The sequence below is a fragment of the Mytilus edulis genome, chromosome 6 (assembly GCF_963676685.1).
Source record: "Mytilus edulis chromosome 6, xbMytEdul2.2, whole genome shotgun sequence".
Taxonomy (NCBI): Eukaryota; Metazoa; Mollusca; class Bivalvia; order Mytilida; family Mytilidae; genus Mytilus; species Mytilus edulis.
Window position 1 is genome coordinate 38,107,979 of NC_092349.1, and position 25,038 is coordinate 38,133,016.

At 30.9% G+C, this 25,038-nt stretch overlaps 1 protein-coding gene across 3 annotated transcripts; it reads right to left on the reverse strand.

Annotated features, from left to right (window-relative positions):
- Positions 1-3,541: 3,541 nt before the first annotated feature.
- LOC139529066 (RILP-like protein 1) lies at positions 3,542-22,863 on the reverse strand. Of its 3 annotated transcripts, none has more exons than XM_071325308.1 (8): positions 22,503-22,863; positions 21,119-21,269; positions 15,640-15,758; positions 14,305-14,541; positions 13,443-13,714; positions 12,251-12,316; positions 10,177-10,281; positions 3,542-6,389 (listed from the first exon to the last, which is right to left on the reverse strand). In XM_071325308.1, the coding sequence occupies exons 1-8, from the start codon at positions 22,803-22,805 to the stop codon at positions 6,311-6,313; spliced, it is 1,332 nt and encodes a 443-aa protein (XP_071181409.1). In that variant the 5' UTR covers positions 22,806-22,863; the 3' UTR covers positions 3,542-6,310. The 3 variants fall into 3 exon arrangements, with proteins under 3 accessions (XP_071181409.1, XP_071181410.1, XP_071181411.1); XM_071325309.1 differs by lacking the exon at positions 12,251-12,316 and adding an exon at positions 12,548-12,571; XM_071325310.1 differs by lacking the exon at positions 12,251-12,316.
- Between the last annotated feature and the right edge of the window lie 2,175 nt (positions 22,864-25,038).

The window sequence follows — 25,038 nt, forward strand, 5'->3', positions numbered from 1 at the left end:
TTATTTATTAAAAATTAAATACTGCTTTGCCTTATTTTCTTTTAACTGAATTTCAAATTCTGGCCTATTGCATTTCATGACTTCTACATTCACATACAGGGAACCATGTTTTAACCAAATATATTCCATATAAAACAGGGGCGGATCCAGCCATTTTAAAAAGGGGGGTTCCCAACCCAGAGTAAAGGGGGGTTCCAGCTATATGCTCCCATTCAAATGCATTGATCGGCCAAAAAAAAGGGGGGTTCCAACCCCCGGAACCCCCCTCTGGATTCGCGCCTGTAAATATTTTTATTTGCAGTCAACCATGTTTTCAATTATATAATCTATGTTTTGAATTACTAACAATTATTCATTGTACACACTGATTGATAAGTTAGTTATCAAAAGGTTTAGTTTATGGATTTATGCAGGGTGATATTGGTTATGTTACAGTGAATTTTTCTCCAACCAATGTGACAGTATGTCATAATTTTTTTTCTCAATTTGCAATAATGAAATACACAATGCTTTTAATTACCACTATCATATGCATTCCATAACATTCTCTTTATTACTTTCTTTATTCTTCCTCTGTTGAAACACCGAGTTCAAACACAGTTTCAGATGTATCCTGAAGTGAGCAATATTCTAAAATTGATAACCTTAAATGATTTCAATCAAAAATACATTTGAATTGTAAGAACACAATATGCCTATCAGTTAACATTATTAACATTATTTCAATCACATATTTCCGTAACATACCCAGTTATTCATATCTACTAGAAAGATATGTTACAAAATGCATGTTCACAAATTTTATTCAGTTCCTAAAAAAATTATTTATGGAACTTCTTGCACTACAGAGATAGATAAATGGCTCTTTACACATAAACATAAAATGCCATTGTGAAAAGAATAAAATGCATTTATTTTTTCCAGAAGACTTTTTTTTTTTTTTTAAAGTTTTGACAAAATTTAAAAAGTATTTTCTTTATAAATAAGTTCAAAATATTTTAACATAAAAACATATTCTAATCAAAACAAAAACAGCACCAAATACCTTCTAATAATACAAAACACATTTATATTAAAAAAGATAGTCTTCTTTATAATGCCATACTAATTCAAAAGATAAAAATGCACCATTTATTTCATAATCATAAATTTCATAAGTTTTTTTTTATAATACACTTACAGAACATTTGTACCGATTATCAGGTTGTCTGCATGTTGATATCGTAAAATATCAGCTGTGAGACATAATATGAAGCTTTTTGTCGAGTAAGCGCAGCGAACGAGATCAAAAAGCCTTCATATTATGTCGAGCAGCTGATATTTTACAATATTAATATGCTGATAACCTGATAATTGATTTATCCGGCTGTATTTGCGTCTTTTGGAAGTATTGTCTTAGTTTCATCAGCAACCGGAAGTTGACTTGATAAGTTGGGGTCAAACTTATCAACTTCGGTTCAAACATTATGACGTCGCTGATATGTCCGGGTCAAAGTTATTAAGGCCAGGTCAACGTATTTGACGTCACAAAGCCGTGATATGGAGTTTTATTAAGAGCTGAGCAGATTGATATAGACAGTTGGACGACCGATAAGTTAAGTTATAAATCATTAAAAGCTATATATTAGGGGTTGTATAGTAAAATGACCATTTATTAAAACAGCCCTAATTAAGGCCATACAAAGGTAATCATCTGGTTCTCAGATAATAGTTTTTTTTAAGTTAAATTCAGAAATTTGAAAACTGATGATTATTGTACAAGTTTTTGTAGACAGATGATTTCTATTTCAAATGAACATTTCATTAATCATATATGGAATGTAAAAATCCTACCACGATCTCATACATTGAAGTTGTTCAGGAATTATTTGTGACACTTTTCAATAAGATGATATCTCCTAGTCCTGCTTACACACAAATGTAAATGACCAATATAATTTTATAGTTCAAGCCAGGTGCTCCGCAGGGCACAGCTTTATACGAACCTTGTGGTCGAACCCTGAATAGTTCGGGCAAATTTGGTCACAATACTGTCTGAATTTGGATTGTGATCACATTTTTGACATAATATAGTTTTTGTCACAAAATTAATGTGGTCAAAGATCTAACAAATCCATTGCACAATACTGATTTCTTCTTGAAACTTTTAAAAATTCGAAATTTGAAAAATTTTGAAAAAAAGAATTCCCTTAATAAAATAGTAAACAAAAAATCCCCCCTTTTTAAACCCCCTTGGAGCAATAATTCTTAAACTCAATCCCATGCTTACCTTTGTAGTATTGAACCCTGAAGTACAATTTCAGAGAGATCCATACACTTAAACACAAAGTGATAGCCATGATTGTTTGGAAAATAGAAACGTGCATCTTTTTGGCCCTTTTTTGGCCCCTAATTCCTACAGATTTTAGGCAATTAACCCAAAACATAATCCCAGCCTCCCCTTTGTTATATGATACATTATGGTACAATTTCCGAGAGATCCATACAATTACACACAAGGTATTGTCTGGAAACTAGAAAAATGCTTGTTTTGGCCCTTAATTCCTAAACTTTGGCCCCATAACCCCTAAAATGAATCCAAACCTTCTACTTCTAGTTTTAAACATTGTGGTATAATTTTAGAGTAATTGAAATACTTGTACACAAGAGATTATACTGAAACTAGAAAAATGCTTGTTTTGGGCCCCTTTTGGATCCCTAATTCCTAAACAGTTGGGACCATCATCCCCAAAATCGATCCCAACCTTCCTTTTGTGGTATTGAACCTTCTTAAAAAAATTCTTAAAGATCTATTCACTTAAACTAAAGTTATTATCCAGAAACCAATGTGTCTTTGGACGACGCAGACAACATCATACCATTATACGATCCCAAAAATTGTTTGGGGTCGTATAATCAGTGCCTTTTGATAAACAGAGATTCCAGTTCTCTTCACAATCAAAAAACAGAATATTCAAATATTATGTTTACATGATTATTTCAATAAAATTATAACAAATATGGAGTGGTTAACTGACAATAATTAGCAGATGTGTGTTTTTGTTAGAACCAGATAGTTAATTCTATAATATCTTAAATAATAAAATAAAGCAAATCATTATTGTTTTTTATAAATATTTCAGTCATATAATTGACTATTTATATCTAAGTTTAAAAAAATCAATAAAAATTGATAGAAAATTAAAATATAGGCGTCGCAGATTTCAGTACAAGAATTGTACTATTTTTTTCTTCTAATATACATTTAATTTTATTACATTGATACAAACATAAAAACATATTTACAAATATCACAACTGAATACGAAAACTTAACAAAATATATAACAAACAGTTAACGTAATAGCTGCAAAGTATTCCTTCTGATACAAATCACTAATCTTACACAATATTGGTTGTTTATCACATTCAGATGTACAATTTTGAATATAGAGGTTAATTTAGACAAAACAGTTCAATAAATAAAAAATTATCACAAACAGAATAGAAGCTGAAAACTTGCTTTTATTATAGTGTGTACTGACCTTTTGGTATATGAAAAGTTTTGTTTTTTTAAATTGGGATCAAAACTCTAATTTGGAATTAAAATTAGAAAGATCATATCATAGGGAACATGTGTACTAAGTTACAAGTTGATTTGACTTCAACTTCATCAAAAACTACCTTGGCCAAAAACTTTTACCAAAACTTTAACCTGAAGTGGGACAGACAGACTAACAAATGGACAGATGAATGAACGGAGGCACAAATCGAAAAACATAATGCCCCTAAGTGGGGCATATAATAAAACTTTGCAACTATTACATTTCCATCATAACATCAACAAAATAAAATAAAATGTGATAAAACATAGAGGTATATTGGCACATTTTAGCTCTATATCAATAAATAACTGCAAGCAAAATTCACAGCACTTTAAGTAACTTTATGAATATCGATTTTTTAATTAGACTTCAGAAATTTATACAAGTTACAATTTGGTTGTTATTCCATATCAATATTATAAATGGAAATTTTCATTTATTGTTATCAAACTGCTAAATCATGGGGATTGTGTGCCATTAAAAGTAACAAACCCTGTCAAAATGAAGTAATCTAAAGCTGCTTTGCTTAAATGAACAAAAATGAATTACTTATTTTTCCATACAAAACACAATCAAAATGTACAACTCTTTTATCAATTCCATTCATACAAACTGTTTTATGAGTATTTTGATATGCTTGTTGCAAATCTGGTCCCACAATGCATCAGAATGTTTTTATGACAATTGTTGTCATGGGACATATCAACATACATGTACCTTAGTCATTGTCATTGAATAAAACATTCCATGCAGTATATAAGATGCATTAAAATTAGTAAACCAATACCTATATACGCACAACCTGATTTTTCTTACAAAACTACAATTTTAGTACTAATTTAAGAATGCCAGATATAGATTCATGGCTTGAAGTAAGATGGCGACTAAAAATAAAATATTGCCTTTTTAGTACAAAAGATATACATGTGGTTTATACTTTTATTTGCAGGGAAAGGATGTCAACCTCTTTCCCCTTAATTTAACCCTGAATCAACCTTTTTCTTTTTTCTTTTTGAAAAAAAATAAAAAGACAAATAGTATATATGCGTGGTACATCTATAATTTTATCAACAATAAGTATTTTCTATTCTATTGACTATTAGTTGTGTATACGTTTGAGCCTTTTATATACATATATGTACTAATTTACTTTAATAGTAAGTCAAAAAGCTATAGATGTGTTTTATAAATATTCAATTGCAGTTAATACAAAAATAACCTAATATAAAAATAAACAACTTTTAATAGAATTAAACTTTGTTCATGTGTGAAAGAGAGGCTGATGACATCATAGTGATATTCAAACTCATTGGTTGATGATAAACTGATATCGCTGAATTTGGCTGAAAGTGTATTCCGGTACAAAACTTAGTAGCCATTTTTAATTCAAATTGTTAACATTTCACAACAATAGTCATTCTTTCTGTCTGTTAAACAAACATCTTAAAACAAAGGCGCAACTAAAATAAATCTTTATTAGAAAAATTATTGTATAAACTGTAATGCACCATATTTGAATAATTCCTTACAAATTGAGCGTATTATTCTACAACAACTTGAGGAAACCAGATATTTTACTTTTATACCCTTATCTTTTCTAAGATCATATAGGAAATATTATCTTCATTAAATATGTCAATCCATTTCATCAATATGACAACATGACATTCCTACTTTTATCCCCTATAATATTTTTTTTTTAAATCCCAACAATATAACTGAAATTTCAGAATAGGAAACTATTCCAGTTAAAAACAAATATTGGGGGAAAAAATCCACTTTTTAGTATTTTTTTTTATTAAACAATTGGAACCAGCCAACTTAATTTTTTATGTCAACGTTTGTTAAAAAAATTATAAAAACAAACAGTTAAAATAAAATCTGCACGGACAGTATCATACTGCCCATACCATAAATAATTATACCATAGAAAATTATGTATGATTTCATTTATATTGTGGTTGACATAAAGGTCAAACATACACATAATAAAAATTGAACCTGTTGACTCTTTGATCGAAAAATCGTCTAAAGATTATATATTTTGTAAGAAGTATGTACCATATTTACCATTTTATTAGCCCTTGCCCTAACACACCACCTTGCAAATTTTGACCAATCAATCTTCAATCATTAAGCAAAGAATAAAATTGAATAACTAACTGTATTTCTTTTTGGAAAAAAAAATGTAAATGGTTACTTTTAACTCTACCAAACAGATGTGAAGAAATCTCTTTTCATTTGGTTACTAATAGACTTCTTCATTATTCTTGTTTTGGGCCAAACTATGAGTATACTAACTAATTTTGATGAAGCAGTGTTGATTTTTTTCTTAGACACAAGCAATTTCTTCAGATGGAATAGTATAAATACATTTAACTTTTAGTTTTCATTAGATAATTCAATAATTCACAAGCATGGTTTTAACAACTCTATTGCACGTCCCCTTTAAGAATGTTTCAGTTCCCTAGAGCTTATAAAATGATACCTATGGTGAACTTGAAATTTTAAAAGAATTATCTCCCCTGACTGAAACAGATGAAGTAGAATTAAAATCAAAGATCATACAAAATGTTTTCTTGTGATATGGAGAGTATTTTCTGCAGCAATATCACAGTTAAGAGACTATATGTCCCATGACAACGAGATACCATCTTGGAAATGTGCCCAATCAAAGGCAACGTCGACTTCAAAGTCATAAAAGCATTCATCATTTGCATATTCCCGTCAGTGTTGATGGGTTCGTCTACTTTCTTGAACATGTACAGGAGAAGTTGATGGTGATGTTCCAAACAATGATCTGAAACTATAAAATAACAACGCTGTTGAAAAATACGTTTTCTGTTATCAAGGAAAATAGTTTGTGTTCTTCTGCACTAAAAACAAATGGGATAGCTATTTATAGATTTGAGTTAATTTTCTTCTGCAATATTTCCAAAACTACAATTGAAACATTCTTAACTGAACATGCTTGAGAAAAAGAACAATATCAAATGTTGAAATTGCCTTAGTTCTTTGCTGGTTTCCTTTCAAATATCTCACAATTTGGTATTGACACTTGTTTCTTATAGAAATTGGTTTTTCTTTATATACAATATGTTTAAGAGTTTTAGTTTAATAAGAAAATTAAACCTTAAATTTAATTTTATTCATGATTTCTTGATTAATCTAAATTATTTCTATGTATTTGGTCAAAATTGTCTCATGCAAAATAAATACTATGTCATTTTAGTTGCAGTGGTCATTGATTCATAAATATATATATTTTTTGTACTTATTTAATTTTTTAACCAATGTCCAAACACAGTAATATATTAGAAATTAAGGAATTTAAGTTATTTAATCATTTGCATGAAATCAACAACATATACATAAAAGCTAACATTTAAAATTATCAACATTTTTTTCTCTGGACAATGCACATGCAACTCATAAATGGAACTGGTGGAAAATCTATTTATAGATTTACATGTTTACATGTTTACTTGTCTCACAATAACAAATTAAATTTGATTATAAATATTAAAATCAGAAACAACAAATTATTAAGTTGGTCGCATATAAATCTTTAAAAAAAATTCAAGAATGATAATTCATTTCACAAAACATTAAATATGAATGGAAGGGTATATGGGAAGTATGTCAATGTATGATTTATCTCTAATAAAAAAGTTTCCATGCTTATTTTCAACATATTGGTGTAGATCTTACTGCATCTATGAAACAGCTTAATACTGTGTCTTCTCTTTGTTTATATACATAATTTGTTGACATGCTATACCTAGCATTGTTTTATTTCCAATGCATGACTGTTTATGAACCAGATGGTTTATTTTACATTACATTAAAGCATTGAGAATTCAAACCACTGCAGTATTTTGATAAAGGTGCATGAAGGCTACATTAAAAATTCTATTATCTATTACTATCATCCTGTTGTGAGTGGTTTACAACTTTATAAAAAATAGAATAAAACAAGAATGTGTCCCAAGTACACGGATGCCCCACTCGCACTATCATTTTCTATGTTCAGTGGACCGTGAAATTAGGGTCAAAACTTTAATTTGGAATTAAAATTAGAAAGATCATATCATAGGGAACATGTGTACTAAGTTTCAAGTTGATTAGACTTCAACTTCTTCAAAAACTACCTTGACCAAAAACTTTAAACTGAAGCGAACGGACGCACAGATGGACGGCGAACAGACGGACAGACGAATGGAGGCACAGACCAGAAAACATAATGCCCCTCTACTATCGTAGGTGGGGCATAAAAATAAGCAACCATTCAATATATATATATTAAAAATACAGAATTTTAGTGAACTTACATAAATATAGAGATAATAAGCAAATAAATTACATCATACATGTATATGCAAAAATAAATAGAGATCATAATTGAAAAAGTGGGAGAATTTTCTACACATATGACAAGAAACAACACTAATCTTTCTACCTAGAATTCCAAGTCGGGGAGATTTAATTTTTCCACCAGTCCAGTGAAGCTACAAGCAACATAAATGATTACTGTTTGCAACTTGCATTCTAAATAATAAAGCCTCCCTGAAAATCTATTCTATAGAAGCCTTTTCAGGGTTTTATAATTTTTCAAGCTTCATTTTGAATTTACATCACTGCATGTTTTTGGTTGGAAAATGTCAATTGTTTCATCCATAGCTACTTCACACTACATTCACTAGGATTGTTTTGTATAATCATGATAGAGCCTTTTAACAAATGTATTAAATAAATGGTTTATCAGTCTACAAGAAGTGGATTCAATATTTGAGACATTAAATGATTTAATCATTTATTTCTAGAACAGTAGAACTTTTCAATTTTGTTTACATTTTTATAACATCCCTGAATATCTTAATAACAACAATTTTTGTTTACATTTTTATAACATCCCTGAATATCTTAATAACAACAAGTTTTGTTTTCATTTTCAATAACAGTAATAAATTCGCTTCAATGAATGGTGTGCAAACATAATTTTCAGAGAAGAACTCATTACACATGTATAATGATGTAATAACAAAATTGCTCCTGTTAAAGAGTTATTAAAATAAAATACTAAAGGGAGACAACTTACATTTTAGATATGACCATTAAAGTTTGAAATGGTATCAAACAATATTAGACACATAAGGCCAACTAAAATTAATTAGTAGATTTTCATCCAAATTTCTGAAAAAAATGGGGCGGGTGGGAGGATTTTATTTTTTAAATTTTATTTCATATGAAACCATTTTGTGACGAGTTCTTCATGTATGCAAGTGTAATAATAAGCTTATATCATGTATACACAGGTAAGAGGAATCTTACATTATTTTTCAAATCCTAAAATAAATGTCTCTAATTGCGGCTTTAGAAACTAAACAACAAAGACGTGTAGAAATGCTCTCTTCAGTTGGACTTTCTACACCAAATGTATTTGGGTTCCTAAACGATTGCTTTTAGTACCCATAAAATGAAGCAAATGCATTGGTATGCAACACAATTATTATGAGTACAGAATAAAATGAAAACTCAAACAGTGTTTAAAATAATAGGATTGGTACTTATGCATTTATGCAAGATGAAAATATAATTACGGTACCATGTAAAACACATGTGAACTTTATAAAAAAAAAAAGAAGTTGTTGTTTAATGACCCTTTTGGGGATATTGGGACATTTTGTGTTAATCAACAAGAAAAGACAGTCATGGGTAAAATCTAAGGGCTTCTGTAAATAAAAAGCGTATGTTAGTCGACTTTTTAAACTCAATAAACAAGTTCGTGTTTGTGTTTCAATATCTTTAATCCAGTCATGTTTTCTGTATCAATGGGTTCCACGATTTTTGCGCTTTGGATATCTTTCGCATTTAAACTTCCTGACACGAAGTTATTGTCTAAAAAAATCCAGTTTTCTAATCACAGAAATTTGTGACATACCGCGATTTGTGGTCTAGGACACAGCGTTTTTCTCGTAACACGAATATTTCACGTCATTATCGTTATCAGTTTTTACTCTCGAAAGATGATGTTGTCATCTTAGAGCAGCAGAATATGTCGACAATCATTTTGGTTAGATTTACTCGCGGTACAAAACCGAAAATTGAAACAGGAAGTCATAAATGAAACGAAATTTTAACGGTTATCGGTAACGGAAAGGAACAAAATCCGTAAATCGTAAATTTTATAAAATAAAAAAAATCGGGGCGGGACGATTTCAGAGGGGCGGGCGGGGATGAAAATCTATCAATTAATTTTAATTGGCCTAAACTATGATAGATGAAAATATCAACTTTGCCTGACATCCTGACATGCTTCATTTCCAAAATTTCTAAACATTTATTTGTATGAACTTTCAATTTCTGGTGAGACTAAGCTTTATGACCTTTGACATCATAGCATCTGTATAAAGTCAGGAAAGCAACTGTTTATCATCTTTCATTCCTTTGGATATAGCATATTCCAGTTTTAGTGATTGAAATGTACTTTTATAAACTTTTAATATTAACCATATGATAATCTTTTTCATATTTGTTTTATAGCTCTTATCATACCTAAATTTAAGTAAATATTTTTCTATTGGAATACTTACAATTTTCTAATGCCTGATTCTCTTCGTCTTCCAGGATAAAGCTTTTCATAAGGTTCTTTGTTGATTGGCCCATATACAGGTAGTTCCTCACCAGTATATGAATCACTAAAATAGGAAGAAAATTACTTGTGAAGTAGGAAGCGACTTCAAATTCCTTAAAAAATCTTTTTGATACCATCACATATCTAAGTACATGTACTTCAAATTCCTTTAAAACTATTTTTGGGTACTATCAACAACATTTAATTTGTTTAAGTAGTACTTAATTTTATATGCCATTGATCAAATCATTTTCATTTAATTGTAATTCATTACCTTTGCCTATATAACAGAAAATGCTCTTTCTATACAAATTTGGGCTAAACAATTAACTTTTTATAATGTTTGTCTGTATTTTCTCTTCAATCTTCTTTGCTCTGATTTTAAGATTTCAGGAAAGCCATGTTTTGTTTAAATAGGTGACAAGGTCACCACAGTCAAAATACAAGCATAATTAATGCAAAGTCTTCAATTGTTATTTTGCAGTTGCACTGAGCATTGATTGAATTATTAAGGATAGACAAGACCTGAGTCAAGATAATGTCTTCCAGTGACATGATCTCTTGTTATGGTACCTTTTGAACTAAGACCCTAAGAGGTCAAGCCCAATATGTTGTCTAGTAAAAAGCTAGCCTCACTTTCATATCACATACATGTATATAGATGTTCTCTGCAAGATTACACCATGAATGTGAGCCATCTGTTCAACTATCATCATCAGATATCCATAGATATGTGAAGAAATAGGGTTTCATTCATTTTACATGCAATTATCGAGGTCTGACCAGTTGGATAAATTTTTAATGCATTGAATAATTTTATGTGTGCAAAATAGTGAATTTTATTCATTCTAATTTGTACTCAAGAGTTGTCATTAAATAAAGAGAGAAATTAATTCTACCACACCACTTCATTAATTTTTATACAAATACTTCTTTATCCTTGATGCCATAGTTGATATTTTTTTAATTAAGCGTTTGAAAGTTTCAATTTCTCACATGCAAAAACTACTCAATCATGGAGTACAGAGGTATACACAAGTAAAGCCACATTCTAATTCTTATCAACATGGTGTACCTGTGCATGATATCACAATTGAAATTGAAATGTTGTCACAATTGAAATTGAGACGTCAGTTGAAGTTTGAAATCTTTAGATATCTAAGTTGGACATTTCTGCAAGAGTTGGTAATCACCGTAACCATTGACGTAAAATAAAATTCTTTATAAAGTTAGTGTAAGTCTACGTGTATTTATACATTTGAAGTATTGAAACCCTTGGTAAGTCTACTTGTATTTGTACATTTCAAATCTTTAAACCCTTGGTTATCTAAGAACTTTTTGTTTCATCAAATCAGAATGACTGCCTTTTATAGTGTCTGTTAAGTTTGATTTAAACAAAAGAGTTGAGATATTCCAAACAGAATCAAATAATCTTTTCATGTCGTGCTCTATGTTTATTTAAACAAGAATATTCAGTATTTTTGTCAATATTGTACAATAATTTCAATGCTCTGGTCAAAGATATCTACAAATATGATTCCTTTTCATATCGGAATGAGCATAGATCATGACATGAAAGAATTAACTTGTGAATCAATACATTTTGCAGCTACGTGATTAATGATGAAACCCTTATTTCAATCCTCTTTGAAGGTAATTCAACTGTGGTCAATATTTACCTAGCTATCAGTTTTAAGGTGGTCCACACTTTGACTAAAATTAATTAGACTCGTTTAATTTTCTTAAAATTTTGACAAAGTATTTTCTTTGACCCTTTGACAAAAAATTAAAAAAAATCAAAAAAATTGAACCAACCGTTTAATCAGAAAAATTACACTGGTTATATAGCAGTTTGACAAACACTTATTTTGATCATTGAGAAGCTTAATATTCCCTTAAGAACACAATGTCATTAAAACGTTCTGCTGATTTTACAGAGTTATCTCCCTGTAGTGTTAGGTACCACCTTAAACTGAAATTATTTGCCACAACCTTTTCACTTCTGATAGCTGAATACATTTTTTGAAACTTACTTTGACTTTGTGTCATCAGCACTATCCCCATCTGATGCAAAACTGGTCATTAACTGGTTAGCAGGTCTAATAGAGAGAAAATACAAGCAAAGACTGGTTAGCAAAATCTAATAGAAAGAAGATACAAGCACAAAATTGTACAGAATCTAATGCATGTTCAAGGACACTACAATACTGGACTTTCATGTAAAAGAAGCATGCTTGATTTAAAAGCAGGAAGGCATTCTGGGTAAAACTGTCATGCTTAATATCTAAGATTAACATTCATATAATTGTCAGTTCTTACACTTGACATACCCTTTTTTCTTAACTCTTTGTCTCCTGGATGTTCAATTGTAACAATGGCATTTTAAAAAGTTTAGAAGTTTAAAAAAGAAAACTTACTTAAATCTTATACAGCATTAAATATATAAATGGTAAATGTATCTGGAATGTTAAAATTCATCCTGATCTTTAGTTTCATAATACATGTATTGAAAATCACTGATTATTTAGTCATAAGCTAAAAATGGTTGTACATGTAAGAAATATAGCAATAGAGATTGGAAAATTATATAAGCTTTCCATAGATTTTCATGTGTAGTTCTTAATTCTTCAATGGTTTTAATTTAATATGATACAATATTCACATACTTTATTATATAATTGATCACAATACAATATTGCTACCAGAATTGGATAATATTTAGTAATTTCAAGCAAAACAATAATATCTAGCCTAGTCAAGCTAATTAAACACAACATAAAAATATCTTTATGCACACATTTGAATACAAGGTTCTCACAAAGGCAATATTATCAAATCAAAATCTGTCTTAAACTCATCATTTTCAAAACTTGTGAGTCCAAAGATGCATCAAGATTGTAAAATATTGTGGATCAACTGAGCACAAATTATATCATTTTGTAACAAAAGCTTTAAACAGTCAAAAACATTGTCATTGCCTTGCTCTATTTTTTGATAGGGACTGAAATAATAAAGGATATAGCAATAAAATTTCACCTTTTAACTTTTGGACACACCAAAGCCAAAAATGATGAGTCCCAGGCCTGGACTCACCTTCAAAATTCCAAAATGAGAACCCTGTGGAATAGATCTATTTCTATGCAGCTGACCATCATACATGAACATCATAATTTAAGCATATCTGAATCTTCCAAAAGTATTAACAACTAAAGGCTAATCACTTACTTTGGTTTATAATCAGCTAATTCTTCCTCTACGGCTATAAGTTTTGTTTTAAGTTCATTTCTCTCCAATAAAACAGTTCGTAATTCATTTAATGTAAATCGTGGACGGTTTGGATCTTTTAAGTCAATCACCATTTTGCCAACCATACTAAGTTTTTGTTGTAATTTTTCAAAACTTTCGTCAGTAGGTTCATCATTTGGAATGAAATTGTCTACGGAATGTTCAATAATATCTTCATGTAAGTTCTTTTGATGTGGCTCTTCATCTACTTCCTACAGAAATAGTATGAAAAAATACTTTTGAAAAATGCAGAAAATTCTACCTTAATTAAACCCCTTTGAGACATAATACTGCTCTAATTTAGCTCACAAGTGTGGAGCCTCTGAACTTTGTTAGTCTTGAATATTGATTTTAATTCATTTATATGTTTTGTAGTTTAGTGTGACTGACATACATATTCACTGAATTATAACACATTTTTGTTTGGACGCCAGCTGGAGCCCTCCTCTGGGTGTCAGATTTTCTTCGCTGTGTTGAAGAAGGATTGGTGGCCTTTGGCTGTTTTCTGTCCTTTGGCCAGGTTGTTGTCCCTTTGACACATTCCCCATTTCCATTCTCAATTATATTTGACAAGTTCAATAATTACAGAGAATTTTCAGATTGTTTTGGAATGTACATGTATTTCAATGAATTCCTTTAACATATCAAGATTACTGAAAGTTAAAAAAGAACTTTGATTGCTTTTCCTTAAACTGATCTAATAATACACTTTTATTAGATTGGTGATACTGTTGATCCAAAGAAACAACATAACTAATTAAGTAAACACCCTTGTGAAGATGTTCTACATGTATATACTCACGACTTCTCTCAGTGGGTTGGGCTTTTCCTGAGTGGGCGTGTCTACTCGATCTTCTTCCTGAGACTCTTGATCTCTCATTATTTCCTGTATCTGATTAATTTGTTGTTCTTTATCTACAAGCTGAGCCTCTAACTCACTCTTTTCTTCTAACAAAGTTCTAGATTGTTTTTTATGTGTTGTGTTTTTCTTACGAAGTTCTGTATTTACTTTCACAACTTGTTCTAATTGTGTCTGTAGCTAAAATGTAAAATAATATGTTGGTGAAGTAAACATGCGTCTGATCTTGCTTAAGTGCCAGTCTGCCTAAGAATCAGGCAGTGGTGAAAACATGACCCAAAAAAACCCACCCTATTTGACATTGATTTCAGTTCATAATATGTAGTTATGCACAAAAATGACATTCATTTCCATTTTCTGTTCTGGTAATAGAAGATACAATTTGGTTGAAATGCACTAGAAATTAACGAATAAGGGGAGATAACTCTGTAATTTGCTATCATTCTAACCAATTTTCTAACCAAGCTATTTGATATTACCAAACACACACGTACAAAAGACTAACACTTTTTAACTCAGGATGATGGTTACAAAATGTAGTATTAAATAGCATGATTAGCTCGGTGGGTTTTTTCTAATCATGTTTTAATTTTTACCTAAATTGCCTGATTCTTACAAAGACTGGCACTTAATTATTTCACTCTTCATATAAATACAATATTGTATTTTTAGATTCACAGTTAGTGAGTTATGATAAGTATCAGTTTTTGATTGAATGGTCACAAAAATCCCTTTACTAGCAACTAATGCAATGCAAGCACTCAATTTGTGACAATCAAATTGACAATTTATGTCTTAGAATCTTAGATAAAATTACCCCTTTTTTAAAGACTTATATTTTATCAAAAAAGATTTTATTATTGTGTTGTGACTGTGACTTTGTCTACAGTTCTGCGATTAAGCAATATATTGTAAATATTGTTCCCCATATTTTGACGTTGTTAGATAGGGACGTGAGAGCAGAGAGATGTTGACGAATAAACAGAATAGCTGGAATGGTTAGAACTGTCATAGTGTATGCAGTGTGTTTTGTATTTTAAGTAAACTTTGTGACATCTGTATGATACATGTAGTGAAATATTAATAAATCGTGTTACTTTCTACAAAGATTGTGTTCATTGATGAATGCTCAGAATTCTACATAATATTTACAACAATATAATCTATCATATTAAGACATCAAGATAAATTGTTACATTTATTTACCATACTCTAGCTATTGACAACAAGAATTTCACAAAAGGAATACAATTTCAAATTATTGAGAGATATTCTTACTGCTTCACAATCTATACTTTTCTGACTCAGGTCTCTTTTCTGTTTCCTTAGATCATCTCTCTGCTTGTCAACAGTATCTTTTAATTTCATCAGAACTTCAATTTCTTTTTCCTCAGTTTCTGAAAGTACAGCCAGCATTTTTTATTTTTTTCATCATATTTATTCAATATTTTCATGATATCGAATTAAATTTTAATTAACTCTTAATGATCTTTATCTTATTTGTCTGGCTATCTGCAAATTAATAGCAAATAAAAAGTAAACAACATTTCAAACGTCTTCCCAACCTTGTTATTTGATAATTACATTTTAAAGAATAATTGCCTTAATTGACACTTTTTTCCTTTTTAATTTAATAAAATATTTTATAAAAAACCTGCTCGATTTATACATGTTATATGTTGACATTGAACATGTTAAGCCTGTTGTCCAATTTCAAAAAAAAAAACCTGATGATTTTTTCCAACATGCATTAAGTAATGATAGAGAAAAATGCTTACAAGAATTGCAAAGATTATACTTGTTACTGTAATGTTTATTCAATATTCTTTTGAAATATATATACTATTTCCCATCTTGAGAACTTTGTAGAAATGATTTAATATTTGAGGGGGGGCGAGACCATTTTCAGGACGCCGGGATTGGCCGATTTTAGCAACGGGAAATTGGGATTGCCTTGTTTAAAGATCGGGAATTCGGGATAGAAAAACATCGGGATACGGGAAACCCACATTTTTAGCCATGGGAAATCGGGATTTTTATGTTGAAATATAACGGGATTGACAAAAAACTGTACCTTGGACAGATAAAAGTACCATTTTCATTATACTTCAATCAGAATCGCATCTAGAAACAGATTAGATCCAGATCTTATTGTTATTTTCTGCTCACTTTTTGAAGTAACCGTAGCCAGTGCCATATTTCAGTGGGATTTCCAGTGACACTAGAACAATAGAAAAATCACTCTTCTTATGAAAGAGATAGTGCTCAAGTGCTCCACGAAACCTCTTTCTAAATTATTAACATCTATTTTATCAGCAATCAAAGACGGGCTTCAAAGTTATTGTGAAACTGCCTATTCTAGAGGGGGCGTGAATCAGATGTGGATACTTAAAAATTCCAAAGATCTTTTAGAGTACATACAATCTAACTCTCTTTCATCTTGTAACAGTATTAAAACATTTGACTTTTCTACTCTGTATACTAGTATTCCACATTCCAAACTAAAAGACAAATTGAAAGAGTTGGTATTGCTTTGCTTAGTAAAAAAAGAATGGCCAACGTAGATACAAGTATCTTGTCTTAGGGAGGGATAAATCCTACTTTGTAAAGGATCACTCTGATTCGAACAAAAAAATCTCTGAAACTGATATTATCAAGATGCCTGATTTCTTGATTGACAACATATTTGTTACGTTCGGAGGACGTGTTTTTCAACAGACTGTCGGCATTCCAATGGGAACAAACTGTGCCCCTCTACTTGCCGACTTGTTTCTTTATTATTATGAGGCTGACTTCATGCAGGAACTTCTTAGGAAGAAAGATAAGAAGTTAGCACTATCCTTTAACTCTACTTTTCGCTATATAGATGATGTTCTTTCACTAAATAATTCAAAATTTGGTGACTATGTGGAACGCATCTATCCAATCGAGCTAGAGATAAAGGATACTACAGATACAGTTACGTCGGCCTCATATCTTGACTTACATCTAGAAATTGACAATGAGGGTCGGTTGAAAACAAAACTTTACGACAAAAGAGATGATTTCAGCTTTAATATCCACTGTACGCGAATTCAATTCAAAATATTTTATTGTTCAAATATCAAATGTACATTTAAACAAAGGGATTGGACAAAAGGCAGTGCCTATACAAATCCTTTCCCATACAAGATGGATTGAATAACATGCATGATACAGTAGTATATAATTTTCTGATAATTTAATAGATCATAATACGTTGTTGCAGTGATTCAGGGGAGGCAATTCCCCCACTTCTTGAAGTATTTTATTGTGTATACATATATAAATAACTATGTTAACAAAGTCAAAGCAAGACCTACTGAAGGTAGTGTCAAATTTTATACCACATCAATAAGTGTTGGTTAGGAATCAAGTAGATCATTAAGTTATTTTTTACTCAAATTCACAAACTCACTGCAACAAAGTTGTTCTATTTATATGAATAACAAGAATTGATTGGCCCTTTTTTGCAATACATAAGTAATTTAGTGTACCATCTTATTACAAGACTATTAATTTCTTGATTTTTGAAAATATAATTACTAATACAAAAAATAAAATAAAATATGTATAAATTTATTTGCAAAAAGATGCTAAACACAATTGGTTGTTTTTTTTTGTGTTAAAAGTTAGGTTTGTCTTTAATTAAAGAGTGGTACACTGTGGTTATAAGCTGATTTCTAAGCAGTATAGTAGCACATGAAATATTATAAAAATCTTCCAGTTTCATGAATATATTGTTGTACATATGTAAATAGCTCAGTGTTTTCATCAATATTTAAGTCTGAGCAACCCTGTAGTAGGACATCAAGATTGACATTATTAAAGTTACTTATTTGTCGAAAGAGCTCATATCTCTGATAAATGTAAAATGGACAAACATAAAAGAAATGAAAATTATCTTCTACTGGATCTCCACAGGCACATATAGAGCTGTCCGACAAATGATCACAGAAGAGATGATCTTTTAGATCACTAGCCTCATTTCTTAATTGGCAGTGGATTATAGATCTATTAACTTTACGTGAACCAGTGGAAAAGAAAACAGGACAAGGACTTATGTCCTCATTCAGTTTTCTTTTAAATCCTGTAAAGCTTAAAATATTTTTAACTTCTCCATCAAGTGAATTCCACTTTTCAAGAGTATGTGGAATAAAACTGTTCTTATAGGCCATGTAGGCTGTGGTTCGACACTGAGGAGTTTTAAATTTCCTTTTTTTTCTCAGTCCATACTTGTCATAAGTGTTTGTATACGACAAGATATCAGCAGCAATATAATTAGGAATATCTCCAGAAATAGTTTTATGAAGAAACAATAATTTGTTTTTCTGACGTCTATTCTGAAGGGAATCCCAACCTAATTCCTTTTATAATTTCCATCTAGGAGTTCCCTTTCGAAGCCCAGTTACAATTCTGGCAGCAGCTTGTTGTACACTCAATTAGATCTGATTCTTCTTGTGTGCAGTTATCCCAAATTATGTTCCCATATTCTAAAATAGGCCTTATAAATGCAATGTAAAGTCTTTCCAGAGACTGTCCATCAATCTTATGTTTTAAATATCTCATAATATTAAGACGTTTACAAGCTTTTGAATAAATATCCTGTAAGTGACTAGACCATTTGGCATTAGATGATAAGGTTATACCAAGATGTTTATGTTCTGAGACATTTTCTAGAGGTGCATCATTCATGCATAGTGATGTGACATCAATATTACTTTTTCTCGTAAAGTACATATAGATTTGGTTTTGTCTGCATTGAAGGTTACAACACCCCATTCTCCTGCCCATTGACCTAATGATTCTAGATCTTGCCCCAGGGATTCAGCTGCTGATCTCTCATCATGTACAACACAATATAGACAAGAAGTCATCTGCAAACAGTTTTATTTTGTTTGTAACCACATCTACTATGTCATTCACAAACAATAAAAACAGAAAAGGGCCAAAGATGGACCCTTGAGGGACTCCTGCCTGGACAGTATTCCAGTTAGAAAAAAACCCATTTACTCCAACCCTTTGTTGTCTATCAGAAAGATAACTTTTGAACCAGTTAAGCAAATTACCCTTTATTCCATATTTTCTTAACTTATATAGAAGTCCCATGTGCCATACACGATCAAATGCCTTTGACACATCACAAAAAATAAATCTGTACGCGAATGAAATGCTCACCAAAATTCATGATAAAATTATGTATAAGCTCCTTGGTATTAGTGTCGCTCTGATTTAGAGTATCAGTATACCCAAAGAGTGTGGTAAAGGTTTTTTTCGTGCAACGTGTTTTGGCTTTTTTAATTTACAACTTTCCGTGAAAAAAATTTGTGCTTCACTGTGAAATTGGTAAAAACGGCAACGTGCAAGCATTTTTTTTATTTTTCGTTCATCGTGAAATTGGAATTTTATTTCGCGTTTATCCCTGAACATAACGCCTCTTTACAACCCTTCCCAAAAGTTAGACTTGATTTGGATATTTTCAATAAGAGTAAGATCATGTAAGACCTAAAAGAAAACACATGTGTTTCCGGTACCCCTATATATATATCTACCCTATTTTTAAGTACCTATAATCTAACTCTACTCTTAAAAGGTTTTTTTATGTTATGTGGACATGGTGGACAAGCACTTGTAGAGTCAATATTTTTCTCCCATATGAACCAGTCAAAAACGTTTGAAAAAAACAAACTATTTTTGCTAGCAAAATCACTTCTTTAAGTATCATTATTCTAATAACCCTCACTAACACCCCCGAACAGTGAAATTTTTATCGCGAACAGTAGAATTTTATTACATAATCTGAAAGTTGAAACCTTGAACTTTACAGGAAAAATACTCCCACTGCTGGGGAAAATCTGTTAAGAAAGTATCAGTTCATTAAGTTAGGCCATTATTATAGCATTTTATCCACCCAAATAGAATTTGCAGCTAAATTATTGCACCAAAGGCATAAACCTTTCTACTTGAAAGAAGCAAAAAGTTCATTTTTTTCAATTTTACTAATGAAAAGATATTATGCTATGTGTTTAAAATTTTAGTATAACTACAAAATCACAATTTATAACAAAATTTCTAATTTGCTACTTAAATAAGTGATTTAAAAATCACTCATTTAAGTAAGTCCCCTGACTGTTTCTACCTAACTTAATTTTTTAGGGGATGTTACCTTAAACACATGTATTTTTCTTGGCCTTACTACACATATAATTTCACAGACACAGTCTTCTTTATAATCGAATATCATATACAAATATTTTATGGCATTCTGCAGCAGCAATTTTGAAGAAAACAAATACCCCAACTTGACGTGTTTAAAATGTATACGTACTAAATATATTGGTCAAAATCATCGGCACAAATTGAAAGCAAATATTTAAGATTAACATTACTCAGAGGGTTTAATTTTCAAAGTTTACCAGGACGGCCTCCTTTAAAAGTTGTGTCAGATGTGTCTACTAGTATTCGTTACCTAAAATAGTGGAGGACCTCTTTATTAATTAAATGGTGATTTCTTGTTTATCGGGATTGGGATTTTTACCAAAATATGTCCGGGATTTCGGGATTTTGTGACAAAAAAAAACCGGGAAATCGGGATGAGACCCCCTCTAGCCCCCCCTCATATTTCTCATGTAGGTTTGGTCATTTCTGAAGGAGAATAATAGGGAAAAATTTTGTCAATGCATTCGTCCTACAAATTCTGTCCCTGGTCACCATGGTTACATATCAAACATTTACTAACGTTTAGTTACAGCAGCTACTTCCTCCTTTACAGCTACAGTCTGGTTTTGTAGATGTTCTTTTAACCTTCTGTTGTCAATTTCTAATCTATTAATAGAATTATATAGGTCTTTTGTCTCTCTGTGCCAGTTTTCTTCTATCTGTTCAAGCTCCTAATAATAGCAATATCCATGATATTAATAATACAAGTTTTGAGGTAATCATCAGAAAGTCAATAACAGACAATATTATCAAACAACACAGCTGAAGGTCTGTAACATGGTGTCATATTAGGTCATAACACATTACATTTTGAGTCAAGTTAATCACTTAATAATCTTTCTTTTTCAAATTAAGACATGTTTAAAACACTTAGATACAATTTTTAACTAAAAGTGCTTAATTTTTTCACATTTCCATCAAAAGTTCTATTATTCTAAAATTACAAAGTATATGTACATACACATGTATTTTTGTACTGGTGTTTACAACTTTTAGTTAAATTCAGCTTAGAATCTGAAATTAACTATGATGTATTCATGGAACCACACATATGCCAGCAGCATTCGTACATTTGACATGATCATGATAGATCAATATCAACGAGAAAGCATCATGGTTCAGGATTATCATTTCTGTGTAAATCTGGTTTTTTTCTAATTTAGTGTCATTTTCCACACATATAATCTGAGTTCTATACTTTTTACCCATTATTCTCTTTTCTGGAGACCAACAGGAATATAATAAAAATCCTATCTTTAACTTACATGTATTATAATAAATCTGCTTTATGGCTCTTAATCTTTTACTGTGAATTTTAATTTGTATCTTCCTCAATTGTTTTGGTTTGATTATCATGATTATAATTTTTATGCTTTTGTGACATTTAAATAATGTGGTTTTATTTTGATGGTCATGTCCTGAATTTAAGCTCTTATTTTTACTTGCTATAATTCTCAATAGCCTCCATGATGATTAGAAGTCTGTTGAAGAAACTTAAGACTTATAACATGTAAAAGCTTCATATTATATATATGTAGCTCATGCTGTTTCGTTAATGTTATTTTATTGTGCTGACATGTACAGATAATTTTTTCACGTTATTTAGTATTTACACAAAATTAATTAAATTCATCAATAGAATTGCTCTGTTTGCTTTAAAGTTTTGAATTAATCACTGTAAAGATATTGATCAATACACTGCATATTATAATTATTGATTCCTACAACAAATACTGGCATTAGAATTGTACTAAACAGTCTCAAATAAGTGCAATTAACAAAGAACATACTTTCATCTTACTGTCCTAATTTTTTGATTAACAAATAATATGAAAAATAAGAAATATGCAAAAGAAAAGACATAAAACATTGTCATTGTACAAGTTTTAAGAACAAACATTAACCTCTTCATATTTCATTCTTTCTTGTGCCTTTTCGTTTTTTTCAGATTCCAATTTTTGAATTGTTGTCCTGAGTTCCGTTATCTCTGTATTCTCACGTTCATATCTAGCTGCTAATGATTCTAAATTTTCTAATGCTTTGATCACTTTTGGCATCAAATCTGTTACTGCTTCGACACCGAATGTTTCTATCATTCTTTCGAATTCTTTGCCAATTGACGCGGCTTGGTCGTATACGTCAACGACTGAAATGGCATCATCAGCCTCTTCTGCCATTACTTCTCTATCAGATCTAAATGTATCCATGGTAGATATTTGATTTTAGTCATGTTTTCCCAAATATACTTTGACCATCTTCCTTATCAGGGGAATATAAGTAAGGGGGAGGGAAACCAATGCTAATATGCTGGGAAGATCTTATTCGAAGCTGTTGGGACTTTACCATACCAAACGGCTAAATAACAGAGAAAGTCGAAAAATAAATCGTATCTTGCCATTGGTTTAAAAAAAAATACGTCAAAATGACAATAAGTTACAACATGAATATTGATATATTTGAACTCGATTATTCTAAATTTAAAAGGTCATTACACAGTTTGATAACTAACTAACGCGTATTAATTACACCCATGCGCTTGTTCAACTCATGATATATATGATTATAAAATGGTAATTAACTAAAAGAAAAATAAATTCCCCCCAATTTATTTGTTTCTGTAGTGCAAATATTTTTGTACATTATTAACGAATCTGAGGGGGAGTACCCTTCTCCCTTCTCCCATCCCTCTTCTCCTTTCTCCTACCCCCGTTCTCCTTTCTCTCATTAGAATAAAACATCTCCTTTTGAGATATTTTTTCTTGAAATATTTATAGATCATTTTTTAAAAGGAGAGATATTTTATTTTTTCTCCATTCTCCAACTTTTTCTACTTTCTCCCAGCCTTAAATTCCTCTCCTTTCTCCTACCCCCTTTCTCCCTGTCCCCCCCCCCCCCCCCTCGAATCTAGTGACAGGTAATTCGCATTCTACCTGCAGGTCGTTGCAGTATAAACTATTTGAACTGTCCGGGTTACTCTTGTGTCAGTGATGATTATTTAATTTTTATCGTCTTAATTTGTCAGACTTTTCTTATTCTAATATATGAATGCATAATTATCTATTTTATATTACAAAAGCGGCTTGTAAGTATATATGTGCTTATGACAGAACCACAGACAACAGAGTATTTCATTCCAGTTTCTGATTTTTCTACATTTTTTGGACCACACTGTACATGCTGTATTTGTCAATGTGACTCATATAAGATGTACATAGACTTTCTATTTTCTTTTCATCTTATCATTAATATATATTATGATCTAAAGAGTTCATCATAGAAAAAAAATCGTAAGGGTCTCGCCTACTTTTGTTGTAAAATTTTTAAGTACCAAATGTAGCAGGCTCAACAAAAAATGGTGAAAACATTTTTTTCTTTAGATACTATATATATCTTTGGGTTCGGTTCAATCGAGTTAAAATCAATATTGGATTATAAATCTAATCAATGGTTTTTTTTTAAACTGGATGTAATTGGCAGAAAAAGTAGGTCCATTTATAAGTAAAGTGCGGATAAACCGATTTAAAAAAAAATTAATTCTGGATAGTAATGATCTTCACATCATAAACAAGCTTCCTTCAAAGTTTGGTAGAAACCGAGGGCAGTTTAAAAAAGTTATTAAAATTCCAAAAACTTTCACCAAAGAGTGAACTTTTATGGACACCACACCACCGACGAAGGAATGTAGGATAGCTGTCTCGCTTTTGCTACAAAAGTCACAAGCTATACAAAAAGAAGATGTGGAATGGTTGCCAATGAGACAACTCTCCACAAGAGAACAAATGGCACAGAAATTAACAACTATAGGTCAACGACGTCCGTATGGCCTTCAACAATGAGCAAAACAATTACTACATTTTCTATATATATATAACCCCAAAATGACAAATCTAAAACTATTAAAACGAAAAAACTTACTTAAAAATATTTATCAAATAATAAACGAAAAACAAATGTGAAACAGAGAAACCAACGGAAACCATTGAATTGCAGGGTCCTGACTTGGGGGGGGGGGAAGCATACAGAATGAGGGATTATAACCTCAGGCGCCTGGGCTATAGTATTCCAATTTAAGAACAAACCATAATAAACAGCTGCGCCATGAGCATATGATACGCCCTTCGTATTGTGTGTGAATATTATGCAATAATCATAAAGTTTCTGACATATGGTGCGACATGTGAACCCCCTCCTTTTTTACCCTTATTACTCTAAAATAAAATTGTAAATCTTCACCAAAAATTATACAGATCTTAACATAAATATAACTAAAAAGTGTGGTAAGTTTTAAGCAATAACCAACCAGATGCTCCGCAGGGCGCAGCTTTATACGACTGCAGAGGTTGAACCCTGAAGGCTTGGGGCAAGTATGGACACAACATTCAAGCTGGATTCAGCTTTGAATTTGGATTGTGATTAGATAGTTGACACAGCATAGGTTTC

Excerpts from the sequence above, each read along its gene's own strand:
- LOC139529066 (XM_071325308.1), bottom strand. The coding sequence starts at position 22,805 with ATGGATACATTTAGATCTGATAGAGAAGTAATGGCAGAAGAGGCTGAT. Across the intron at positions 13,715-14,304 it reads CCAACCCACTGAGAGAAGTC|GAAGTAGATGAAGAGCCACA; the intron begins GTGAGTATATAC and ends CTATTTCTGTAG. Across the intron at positions 10,282-12,250 it reads GCTGATGACACAAAGTCAAA|TGATTCATATACTGGTGAGG; the intron begins GTAAGTTTCAAA and ends TTCCTATTTTAG.